Source organism: Triticum dicoccoides, chromosome 1A, assembly GCF_002162155.2.
Source record: "Triticum dicoccoides isolate Atlit2015 ecotype Zavitan chromosome 1A, WEW_v2.0, whole genome shotgun sequence".
NCBI lineage: Eukaryota > Viridiplantae > Streptophyta > Magnoliopsida > Poales > Poaceae > Triticum > Triticum dicoccoides.
This window is the reverse complement of record NC_041380.1, coordinates 72,878,264-72,891,278: the sequence shown is the minus strand read 5'-3', so window position 1 is coordinate 72,891,278 and position 13,015 is coordinate 72,878,264. Positions and strand designations below refer to the sequence as shown.

Here is a 13,015-nt window from a genome sequence, read left to right as displayed (position 1 = left end):
ACGGTCAATCGATCAACCCTTATCATGCACGAATGTTTGATAACATGCCTTCATGCACGAAGGAGACTATTGAACGACATAGCCCTTTGCTTATTACAAGTAAGAAGAACTGGGAGCTGACAGTTGGACGTGAGGGCCTAGCAATAGAAATAAAATCTAACATTCTCGGTAAGTTTGTTTACACATCTCGTACATAATTCTGTTTTAACAAAATGGCACAGGTGGAGAATACAAATCAGAGGGCCATCAAGTTCCCTACGTCCACACGACCTGACTCGCCCGCACTCGCCGCCGCCGCCTCCTCGTGTGCGCAGTAGACACAGTCCGCTCGAACGCCACCGCCCTCCTGTCCAACAAAAATTTCATAACAGTATACTTTCACATGTGGTCTACAAATCTAAAATGGGCCTAGTAATTTTTTTTTTGAGCCACAAAATTTTGCAAGTTATTTTGTTAAGTTGGAAGGTTGAAAAATTGGTATGAAAAACGGAAAGGTGGGGTTCAGTACAATTTTTCTAAAACACATGTACATGCACTGGCATGCTTTATTTGACCATTTTCAGTTCAACAAACTTTTCAACAAATTACACACACCCAAATAGATTATATAAATCTGTGTGTGCAGCGTCATTAACTACAAAATGAAGCACAATCAACTACTATGAACCACTAAAAACAGGGATCATAAAAGCTTCTTCAAGCATTCTGGTACCATGAATTACAACTAAGGCAATCATCATCATGAGATTCCTACAGAGAATAACAGAACAGAGAAAAATGGTACCTTTCAACCAATAAGGCATGTAAAAGGATTGCTCCTACAAAGGGAAACATGGAATGCATTTGTGCGCTCAATAGTTAGAGCCTCAGCATCGGAGTGATCATCAAATGGAAGCCATAACTGCAAATACAAAACATGTGCAAACTGAATGTAAAGGCAGTTAAAAGTCATAATGAATACGAAGTCTGAATCTCCTACTATAACAGTTTTTCACAACACAAAGGTTCTGAACCCAAGTTTGCTACTCCACACGGCGCTATACAAAAGGTAATAATCTACGGTGTTTGCGAGATATCCGTAAAACTGCCTAGTTCATCAACGTCCAGTTTAAGGAATACGACATTCCGATTCTGTTCAGCTAAGCTATTGTAAACATGGCCCATAAAACGACATGGTCCACACCATGTCGCAGTAAAATACAAAATCACAAAGCTTCGACAGTTTTGACCCGGCTGTGAATATTCCTTCCAGTTGATTAGATGAGTGGATACTGATCACATCACCTGATAAAACATCACAAAATAATGTGTGTGTCAGACACATTAAATCCAGCATCAGTAACAATATTAATCACTTCACTTGGCAGAGAAAATATAAACGAAATCAGTGTAAATGAATTTAATCTGGCAAGGTTCAAGTCAGCTCATCCACTGGTCCTAATCCCGTTTAAGTGATCCACAGAAGCAAAGAAACAAAATGTCATGAACTCTCCGTATGAAACCACCACGCTCGCAACTAGCAGGGGGGGTGCGCTGACACATTCCAGGCGGGGCCACAACAGGCGAGGGAGGACTGCCGCGGGGCCGGGATCCGGCTGCGGTGCCCGTGCAGAGGGGCTCTTGACGGCGCAGATCCGGCGACGGAGGGCTGGCCGCGCTGGACGGGGATCCGGCAAGGAAGGGCTGGCGCGGGGCGGAGCTCTTGGCGACGCACATCCGGCAGCGAAGGGCCCGCGCAGGGCACATCCGGCTACGAAGGACTGTGGTGGGCGGGGCGGGGCTCTTGGCAGGGAGGAACCGGCAGTCCACGATGTGGCAAGCGGCGGACACCGTGGTGAGAGGAGACGAGTGGATCGGGGATGAGACTGGATCGGGGGTTGAGACGAATAAACAATTGTGAGCGGAAATTTTCAAAAAAAAGAGACGGATCTACCCTTTAAAATCCTAATTGGTCCCACTAAAATTATGTACCGGTCCCATTTTATATGTAATTTCCTGTAATTTTAGTTTTGTAACTCCTCGTAACTCCTATTTTCCCACCATTAGATCAGGCTGGATGGACGGCTCGTAAAATCGCCAATTACCTTAACAGTTGTATTATAATTTTTGTGTTATATAATTTATATTAGGGTGATAAAATTGGCAATCTAGATATACGCGCAGGACTTGTAAATTGAAATGAAGGGTAACAAATCTTGTGATTATGAGATCGGCTATTTATTGATAAGTCGCCTGCTTTCTTTAGGTAAGTCGAATTTTTGGATATGCCGTTCGTCCTCCGGTATTCGGCTCCGCTCGCAGCGCTGTTGGAGCCTTGGGCCAGGGCACTGCCTAATCCGAGTGGGAATCAAATATTAAAAGCCCCTCACATCCGCTTAAAATGCCGCAGCGAGCTGCATCGTCTCCGACTCCGCCTCCGCCTTGTTCCTGGTTCGGCCTTTAGAGTTTCGCCTCGTCCAATACTTTCTTCTCACACAAAATTGATTTACCTTAATTGCAATTCAGCGAACTTACAAATAGCTCTTACGGTGCTGCATCCATCGCACACATACTAACTGATGTTTCTCCGTACATCTATTTGTTACGACAAGCTCCACATATCTCAAGTAGAACACATGTTTCATAAATCTTCCAATAACTTGATATTACGTTTGCTCCTTATCTTGAACTGTGGTACAAGAAGTGTCTGTAATTATCTTCGCCAAGAATAAAAATGTCCTCCTCTAATTTTTGTCTTCAAAAGAACATGGATGTGCTTGTAGCGCGACAGGGCGCCTTAATTAGGTGCAACACACGACACTCTTCTGACAGCTCATGAACCGTGTTGCATAAGACGATGTTAACTAACGCAATGATCGATCGGACGGCATGCAATGCAACACATCGTGTTGGACGACAAAATACCAAAAGAGAGAAGGGAATGCAAATTGTTTGTTGATGTATGTAAGCATAACTGAGGTTCAAGAGATTTCAGACAACTCTTTCTATAACAAACAGTCCCGAGGACAAAGAAAATGTCTATACGTACTCTCGGTCAGTGCGAAGTATACCTTGTACCATGAAGCTTTACGTACAAAAAAAAAGTAGAGTATCATGTCTCTCTGACAGCGCGTCTCCATCTGAAACATAAATACTTGGTCGTCGACAACGTGCCAGAACTGTCACCATCTGCTTAATGTTCCTAAAAATTTGCATCCGCAATGCAATCACTAGCGTAACCGATTGTGTCATTGTGTGAAGGTTACTTGTGCGACATTCTCGAATAAAGGTCACTTGTGCAATGCTTAAGCAAATTTAGTCACTGTGTAGCAGTTGGGAAAAATGATGGCGCTGCCGCGTGTTATACCGGGTCAACAACAATTACTAGACCGCCGTCGTGTGGCTGTAATATATGCTTCCACGAACTGATCCACCTAACTTCTAACCGCAGCAAAAACTACTCTTGCTCATCTAAAAAACTACTCTTGCTTACTTATATAGCAACTAATCTAAGCGAACAGGGATTTTTGGAACATGGTTCCATGTGCACCAGCTAGATCAATAAAATCAAGAAAATTACTAGAAAACTTTTTTAAAAAAACTTTAGGGTATCAAACTTGAACGACCATATACTCACATGTGAAGTTTCATAGAGAAATGATATCTATGGTATTTTGGTAAAAAAAAGTTAGAATTGATGCGATCAAAAACACATTATTTGAATGAATAGTAATGTCTAAATTGTAATTTTTTTCCCTTTATTAAGAACACCATGGTTATTCCTTCACAAAGCTTCACACGTGAGTAGGATGATCATCAAGTTTGATACCACAAAATTACAGATTTTTTACAGTATTTTTACTATTCACATTGGTGTGTGTGAAACCATGTTACCTTTGGTATTTTCGCTAACCAAGCATGTTATTAAACAGCCAAACTGCATGCAGTGGTAACTAGGAATCTGCAGTTTAGGTTATATGTTATATATGAATTTGATAGTGGAATGCGATCCTTTCTGGATCGTATGAAAAAAAGAAAAAGAAATGTTACTCTCTCTGCTCCTACGCTCCAAATTAATTATCACAGCTCTAGTACAACTTTAGTATCAGGTGAGGATGAGAAATGTACTTTATTGCTCTACGAGTTTTAGAAGTGTGACCGACGGTTTAGTAAACTAATCAATCCAGGTGACGAGAACAACTCCAGTTTCGAAGAAAATGTCTTTGCTCCGGGTTATACATTCTCAGGAAGGTACGTGTGTGTATATGCAAATCTAATAATCTTTATCGCCGGCGCATCTCCACCGACATACAATTATATACAATATTTTCTAGGAATATTCATGTGTGTCACTATCTTCTTAATGGTACCCAACATAGTTGTTAACAACCAAAAGTAAAGGGATGTAGGAATGCATGTTACCTGTGCAGACTTCTTCAGCAAAACAGAAAAGCTTTTGAGACTAATTCTTGACACGGTCTTATTAACCACGCTGGCTGCCCGAGGCAAAGTCGTGCTAGTTTGGATGATCAACAGGAATCGTTATGTTTTTCTTCTAGAAGTTTTGCCCTTCTTTGTTAGCGACATGAGTTGTTTATGAGTGGATCTCTTTCGTTTTAGTTTATCCTTGAGCTTGAATGCACATTAGTCAAAACTCATAACATCATCTCCCCTGTAGCTGCATTGATTGATCGATTAGGTGGCTGGATATATATTGTATAAATGCACTAGTATTCTCCAAAGGTGGCATCAGGTAGAAGAGTACACAGTACACACACATACGCGTCTTAGCTTGCTAATTTATCTGCCCACAATTAACAACACCGTGAAACATGTCGACTTTTTACCACGTCAAATTCTTTCCCTGCTCCAATAATTGATTAAATCAACTGGAGTCTTGATTATATAAGTTACCTTCTAGGCCGTAGCTAGAGTAGCCTCCAAGGTGGTACAAAATGTACTACCCCTTGGTTCCAAATTGTAAGATGTTTTTTTTTCTTCTGAATTGGATGTATATAGACGTGTTTTAGTGCGTTTGTTTACTCATTTTACTTCACGTGTAGTCCGTATTAAAATATCCTAAATGCATAATTCCGGACAAAGTTGAAAGGTTGTTCTAAGGCGTGAATTTACCAAGATTTTGGTGTGGAGGCAAAAGCTAGCGAATTCCTTCCTCTGTTTTTCCATGAATACCATTTTAAGTGCCAAATTTGCTGGAGATTCACATGTTAACAACCTTTTAAGATTTCATAGAAAAAAATCCATCTTTCCTGGATTAGTGATTACTTCAATCCATACTCCCGTGGTATGGAATAACAAAAAGCAAGGGCAGTGGGACCTGGATCCGGATGTCTGATCATGTGTGCCCTACACAAAAAACATGACATAAATGAATATTATGAAAATGGTATTTACATATACTTCTCTCTTTGTTCCACAAGAAAAAATGATTATATATTTTCATCCATCAATATAGATTCATGTTTCATATATCTCGTAAATCACTTTTCACAAAATAAATGGAGTGGGACAAACCACAACATGAAACACAGATGCAACTACCTGTGGATATTTTTGGTGACATACATATTTATGAGGGTCTACACTCGGGGATGGAACCAACAATTGAGAGCCGGGGGTGTGGGGGGGGGGCATGCTGAATTTTTTAATGAAACCACCTCTAGATACTGTTGAAATATTAGGGTGGGCCTGGGGTCGATCTAACAATTTCTGAAAATCTTCAAGGGCCCATGTGGGTTTTATGGCAATGGTGTGATAGGAAGATTAGTCCCACATTGCTAGTTGGATAGTTGGAGAGGAGTTGGACCTCCTTATAAGGGATTCTCTTCCCCATGTTATTGCGTCTTGAGAAGAGAAGTGGTTCCCGCACACTCCTCCTCCACCGCCCGCCTCGCCACGCCGCGCGTTGCAGGAATGAGCCGAGCCGAGTTCACACCTATGCGCTTATTTTTGCCAGCCAGGAACGGAGAGTCTTTGACAGACGGGGCCACGATCTGGGACGTCCGATTGTGGGTTGTTACCGACCCAGACATGGGTTCAGCCCACGTCTCTCCACGTGGTTGCGCTTGCATATATATGAGGCATATGCCAACCCTAGCCGCCACAACAAACCGCATATGCCTCCACTGAAGGAAATATGCCCTAGAGGCAATAATAAAGTTATTATTTATTTCCTTATATCATGATAAATGTTTATTATTCATGCTAGAATTGTATTAACCGGAAACATAATACATGTGTGAATACATAGACAAACAGAGTGTCACTAGTATGCCTCTACTTGACTAGCTCGTTAATCAAAGATGGTTATGTTTCCTAACCATGGACAAAGAGTTGTTATTTGATTAACGGGATCACATCATTAGGTGAATGATCTGATTGACATGACCCATTCCATTAGCTTAGCACCCGATCGTTTAGTATGTTGCTATTGCTTTCTTCATGACTTATACATGTTCCTATGACTATGAGATTATGCAACTCCTGTTTGCCGGAGGAACACTTTGTGTGCTACCAAACGTCACAACGTAACTGGGTGATTATAAAGGTGCTCTACAGGTGTCTCCAAAGGTACATGTTGGGTTGGCATATTTCGAGATTAGGATTTGTCACTCCGATTGTCGGAGAGGTATCTCTGGGCCCTCTCGGTAATGCACATCACATAAAGTCTTGCAAGCATTGAAACTAATGAGTTAGTTGTGAGATGATGTATTACGGAACGAGTAAAGAGACTTGCCGGTAACGAGATTGAACTAGGTATAGGATACTGACGATCGAATCTTGGGCAAGTAACATACCGATGACAAAGGGAACAACGTATGTTGTTATGCGGTCTGACCGATAAAGATCTTCGTAGAATATGTAGGAGCCAATATGGGCATCCAGGTCCCGCTATTGGTTATTGACCGGAGACGTGTCTCGGTCATGTCTACATTGTTCACGAACCCGTAGGGTCCGCACGCTTAAGGTTATGATGACAGTTATATTATGAGTTTATGCATTTTGATGTACCGAAGGTTGTTCGGAGTCCCGGATGTGATCACAGACATGACGAGGAGTCTCAAAATGGTCGAGACATAAAGATTGATATATTGGAAGCCTATGTTTGGATATCGGAAATGTTCCGGGTGAAATCGGGATTTTACCGGAGTACCAGGAGGTTACCGGAACCCCCCGGGAGCTATATGGGCCTTAATGGGCCTTAGTGGAAGAAGAGGAGAGGTAGCCAGGGCTGGGCCGCACGCCCCTCCCCCCTAGTCTGAATAGGACAAGGAGAGAGGGGGCCGGCGCCCCCCTCCTTCTCTCTCTCTCTTTTCCCACCTCGCGAATCCTATTCCAACTAGGATTGGGGGAGAAGTCCTACTCCCGGAGGGAGTAGGACTCCTCCTGGCGCGCCCTATGATGGCCGGCCGGCCTCCCCCTCTTGAGCCTTTATATACGGAGGCAGGGGCACCCCAGAGAAACACAAGTTGATCCACGTGATCATATTCTTAGCCGTGTGCGGTGCCCCCTTCCACCATAGTCCTCGATAATATTGTAGTGGTGCTTAGGCGAAGCCCTGCTGCAGTAGTATATCAAGATCGTCACCACGCCGTCGTGCTGACGGAACTCTTCCCCGACACTTTGCTGGATCGGAGTCCGGGGTTCGTCATCGAGCTGAACGTGTGCTAGAACTCGGAGGTACCGTAGTTTCGGTGCTTGATCGGTCGGGCCGTGGAGACGTACGACTACATCAACCAAACGCTTCCGTTGTCGATCTACAAAGGTACGTAGATCATACTCTCCCCTCTCGTTGCTATGCATCACCATGATCTTGCGTGAGCGTAGGAATTTTTTTGAAATTACTACGTTCCCCAACAGTGACATCCGAGCCTAGGTTTTGTATGTTGATGTTATATGCACGAGTAGAACACAAGTGAGTTGTGGGCGATATAAGTCATACTGCTTACCAGCATGTCATACTTTGGTTCGGTGGTATTGTTGGACGAAGCGGCCCGGACCGACATTACGCGTACGCTTACGCGAGACCGGTTCTCCCGACGTGCTTTGCACATAGGTGGCTTGCGGGTGACTGTTTCTCCAACTTTAGTTGAACCAAGTGTGGCTACGCCCGGTCCTTGCGAAGGTTAAAACAGCACCAACTTGACAAACTATCGTTGTGGTTTTGATGCGTAGGTAAGATTGGTTCTTGCTTAAACCCGTAGCAGCCACGTAAAACTTGCAACAACAAAGTAGAGGACGTCTAACTTGTTTTTGCAGGGCATGTTGTGATGTGATATGGTCAAGACATGATGCTAAATTTAATTGTATGAGATGATCATGTTTTGTAACCGAGTTATCGGCAACTGGCAGGAGCCATATGGTTGTCGCTTTATTGTATGCAATGCAATCGCGCTGTAATGCTTTACTTTATCACTAAGCGGTAGCGATAGTCGTGGAAGCATAAGATTGGCGAGACGACAACAATGCTACGATGGAGATCAAGGTGTCGCGCCGGTGACGATGGTGATCACGACGGTGCTTCGAGGATGGAGATCACAAGCACAAGATGATGATGGCCATATCATATCACTTATATTGATTGCATGCGATTTTTATCTTTTATGCATCTTATCTTGCTTTGATTGACGGTAGCATTATAAGATGATCTCTCACTAATTATCAAGAAGTGTTCTCCCTGGGTATGCACCGTTGCGAAAGTTTTTCGTGCTGAGACACTACGTGATGATCGGGTGTGATAGGCTCTACGTTCAAATACAACGGGTGCAAAACAGTTGCACACGCGGAATACTCAGGTTATACTTGATGAGCCAAGCATATACAGATATGGCCTCGGAACACGGAGACCGAAAGGTCGAGCATGAACCATATAGTAGATATGATCAACATAGTGATGTTCACCAATGAAAGCACTCCATCTCACGTGATGATCGGACATGGTTTAGTTGATTTGGATCACGTAAGCACTTAGAGGATTAGAGGGATGTCTATCTAAGTGGGAGTTCTTAAGTAATATGATTAATTGAAATTAAATTTATCATGAACTTAGTCCTGGTAGTATTTTGCAAATTATGTTGTAGATCAATAGCTCGCGTTGTTGCTTCCCTGTGTTTATTTTTGATATGTTCCTAGAGAAAATTGTGTTGAAAGATGTTAGTAGCAATGATGCGGATTGGATCCGTGATCTGAGATTTATCCTCATTGCTGCACAGAAGAATTATGTCCTTGATGCACCGCTAGGTGACGGACCTATTGCAGGAGCAGATGCGGGCGTTATGAACGTTTGGCTAGCTCAATATGATGACTACTTGATAGTTTAGTGCACCATGCTTAATGTCTTAGAATCGGGACTTCAAAGACGTTTTGAACGTCATGGAGCATATGAGATGTTCTAGGAGTTGAAGTTAATATTTAAAGCAAATACCCGAGTTGAGAGATATGAAGTCTCCAACAAGTTCTATAGCTAAAAGATGGAGGAGAATCGCTCAACTAGTGAGCATGTGCCCAGATTGTCTAAGTACTACAATCGCTTGAATCAAGTGGGAGTTAATCTTCCAGATAAGATAGTGATTGATAGAATTCTCTAGTCACCATCACCAAGTTAGTAGAACTTCATGATGAACTATGATATGCAAGGGATAACGGAAACGATTCCCAAGCTCTTCGTAATGCGGAAATTGACGAAGGTGGAAATCGAGAAAAACATCAAGTGTTGATGGTAGACAAGACCACTAGTTTCAAGAAAAGGGCAGAGGGAAGAAGGGGAACTTCAAGAAGAACAGCAAGCAAGTTGCTGCTCAAGTGAAGAAGCCCAAGTCTGGTCCTAAGCCTGAGACTAAGTGTTTCTACTGCAAAGGGACTGGTCACTGGAAGCGGAACTACCCCAAGTGATTGGCAGATAAGAAGGATGGCAAAGTGAACATAAGTATATTTAATATACATGTTATTGATGTGTACTTTACTAGTGTTTATAGCAACCCCTCAGTATTTGATACTAGTTCAGTTGCTAAGATTAGTAACTCGAAACGGGAGTTGCAGAATAAACAGAGACTAGTTAAGGGTGAAGTGACGATGTGTGTTGGAAGTGGTTCCAAGATTGATATGATCATTATCGCACACTCCCTATACTTTCGGGATTAGTGTTGAACCTGAATAAGTGTTATTTGGTGTTTGCGTTAAGCATGAATATGATTTGATCATGTTTATTGTAATACGGTTATTCATTTAAGTAAGAGAATAAATTGTTGTTCTGTTTACATGAATAAAACCTTATATGGTTACACACCCAATAAAAATAGTTCATTGGATCTCGATCGTAGTGATACACATAATCATAATATTGAAACCAAAAGATGAAAAGTTAATAATGATAGTGCAACTTATTTGTAGCACTGCCGTTTAGGTCATATTGGTGTAAAGCGCATGAAGAAACTCCATGCTGATGGGATTTTAGAATCACTTGATTATGAATCACTTGATGCTTGCGAACCATGCCTCATGGGCAAGATGACTAAGACTCCGTTCTCCGGAGCGAGCAACTGACTTATTGAAAATAATACATACTGATGTATGCAGTCCGATGAGTGTTAAGGCTCACGGCAAGTATCGTTATTTTCTGAACTTCACAGATGATTTGAGCAGATATGGGTATATCTACTTGATGAAACATAAGTCTGAAACATTTGAAAAGTTCAAAGAATTTCAGAGTGAAGTGGAAAATCATCGTGACAAGAAAATAAAGTTTCTACGATCTGATCGCGAAGACAAATATTTGAGTTACGAGTTTGGTCTTCAATTAAAACAATGTGGAATAGTTTCACAAACTCATGCCACATGGAACACCACAGCATAATGGTGTGTCCGAACGTCATAACCGTACTTTATTGGATATAGTGCAATCTATGATGTCTCTTACTGATCTACCATTATTGTTTTGGGGTTATGCATTAGAGACAGCTGCATTCACATTAAAGGGGCACCATCTAAATCTGTTGAGACAACACTGTATAAACTGTGGTTTGGCAAGAAACCAAAGTTGTCGTTTCTTAAAGTTTGGGGTTGCAATGCTTATGTGAAAAAGTTTCATCCTGATAAGCTCAAACCCAAATCGGAAAAGTGTGTCTTCATAGGATACCCAAAAAGTTACTGTTGGGTACACCTTCTATCACAGATCCAAAGGCAAGACATTTGTTGCTAAGAATGGATCCTTTCTAGAGAAGGAGGTTCTCTCGAAAGAAGTGAGTGGGAGGAAAGTAGAACTTGACGAGGTAACTGTACCTACTCCCTTATTGGAAAGTAGTACATCACAGAAAACTGTTTCTGTGACACCTACACCAATTAGTGAGGAAGCTAATGATGATGATCATGAAACTTCAGAACAAGATACTATTGAACCTCGTAGATCAACCAGAGTAAGATCCGCACCACAGTGGTACGGTAATCCTGTTCTGGAAGTCATGCTACTAGATCATGATGAACCTACGAACTATGAAGAAGCGATGGTGAGCCCAGATTCCGCAAAATGGCTTGAAGCCATGAAATCTGAGATGGGATCCATGTATGAGAACAAAGTTTGGACTTTGGTTGACTTGCCCAATGATCGGCAAGCAATTGAGAATAAATGGATCTTCAAGAAGAAGACTGACGCCGACGGTAATATTACTGTCTACAAAGCTCGACTTGTCGCAAAAGGGTTTCGGCAAGTTCAAGGGATTGACTACGATGAGACCTTCTCACCCGTAGCGATGCTTAAGTCTGTCCGAATCATGTTAGCAATTGCCGCATTTTATGATTATGAAATTTGGCAGATGGATGTCAAAACTGCATTCCTGAATGGATTTCTGGAAGAAGAGTTGTATATGACGCAACCAGAAGGTTTTGTCAATCCTAAAGGTGCTAACAAAATATGCAAGCTCCAGCGATCCATCTATGGACTGGTGCAACCATCTCGGAGTTGAAATATACGCTTTGATAAGTTGATCAAAGCATATAGTTTTATACAGACTTGCGATGAAGCCTGTATTTACAAGAAAGTGGGTGGGAGCACTACATCATTTCTGATAAGTATATGTGAATGACATATTGTTGATCGGAAATAATGTAGAATTATTCTGCAAAGCATAAAGGAGTGTTTGAAAGGAGTTTTTCAAAGAAAGACCTCGGTGAAGTTGCTTACATATTGAGCATCGAGATCTATAGAGATAGATCAAGATGCTTGATAAGGTTTTTCAATAAATACATACCTTGACAAGATTTTGAAGTACTTCAAAATGGAACAGACAAAGAAAGAGTTTCTTGCCTATGTTACAAGGTGTGAAATTGAGTAAGACTCAAAGCCCGACCACGACAGAAGATAGAAAGAGAATGAATGTCATTCCCTATGCCTTGGTCATAGGTTCTATAAAGTATGTCATGCTGTGTACAAGATCTATTGTATACCCTACCACTGAGTTTGGCAAGGGAGTACAATAGTGATCTAGGAGTAGATCACTAGACAGCGGTCAAAATTATCCTTAGTGGAATAAGGATATGTTTCTCGATTATGGAAGTGAAAAAAGGTTCGTCGTAAAGGGTTACGCCGATGCAAGTTTTGACACTAATCTAGATGAATCTAAGTCTCAATCTAGATACATATTGAAAGTGGGAGCAATTAGCTAGAGTAGCTCCGTGCAGAGCATTGTTGACATAAATATTTGCAAAATACTTATGGATCTGAATATAACAGACCCGGTGACTAAAATTATCTCACAAGCAAAACATGATCACACCTTAGTACTCTTTGGGTGTTAATCACACAGCGATGTGAACTAGATTACTGACTCTAGTAAACCCTTTGGGTGTTGGTCACATATCGATGTGGACTATGGGTGTTAATCACATGGTGATGTGAACTATTGCTATTAAATCACATGGCGATGTGAACTACATTATTGACTCTAGTGCACGTGGGAGACTGAAGGAAATATGCCCTAGAGGCAATAATAAAGTTATTATTTATTTCCTTATATCATGATAA

The 13,015-nt window shown here is 41.7% G+C and overlaps 1 protein-coding gene across 1 annotated transcript; it reads right to left on the bottom strand.

Moving 5' to 3' along the window:
• Window positions 1–1,886, bottom strand: LOC119363956. The gene is made up of 3 exons (XM_037629336.1): window positions 1,539–1,886; window positions 1,230–1,284; window positions 1–901 (listed from the first exon to the last, which is right to left on the bottom strand). Exons 1-3 carry the CDS (start codon window positions 1,744–1,746, stop codon window positions 859–861), a joined length of 306 nt encoding a protein of 101 aa, XP_037485233.1. The 5' UTR covers window positions 1,747–1,886; the 3' UTR covers window positions 1–858.
• Window positions 1,887–13,015: the final 11,129 nt, after the last annotated feature.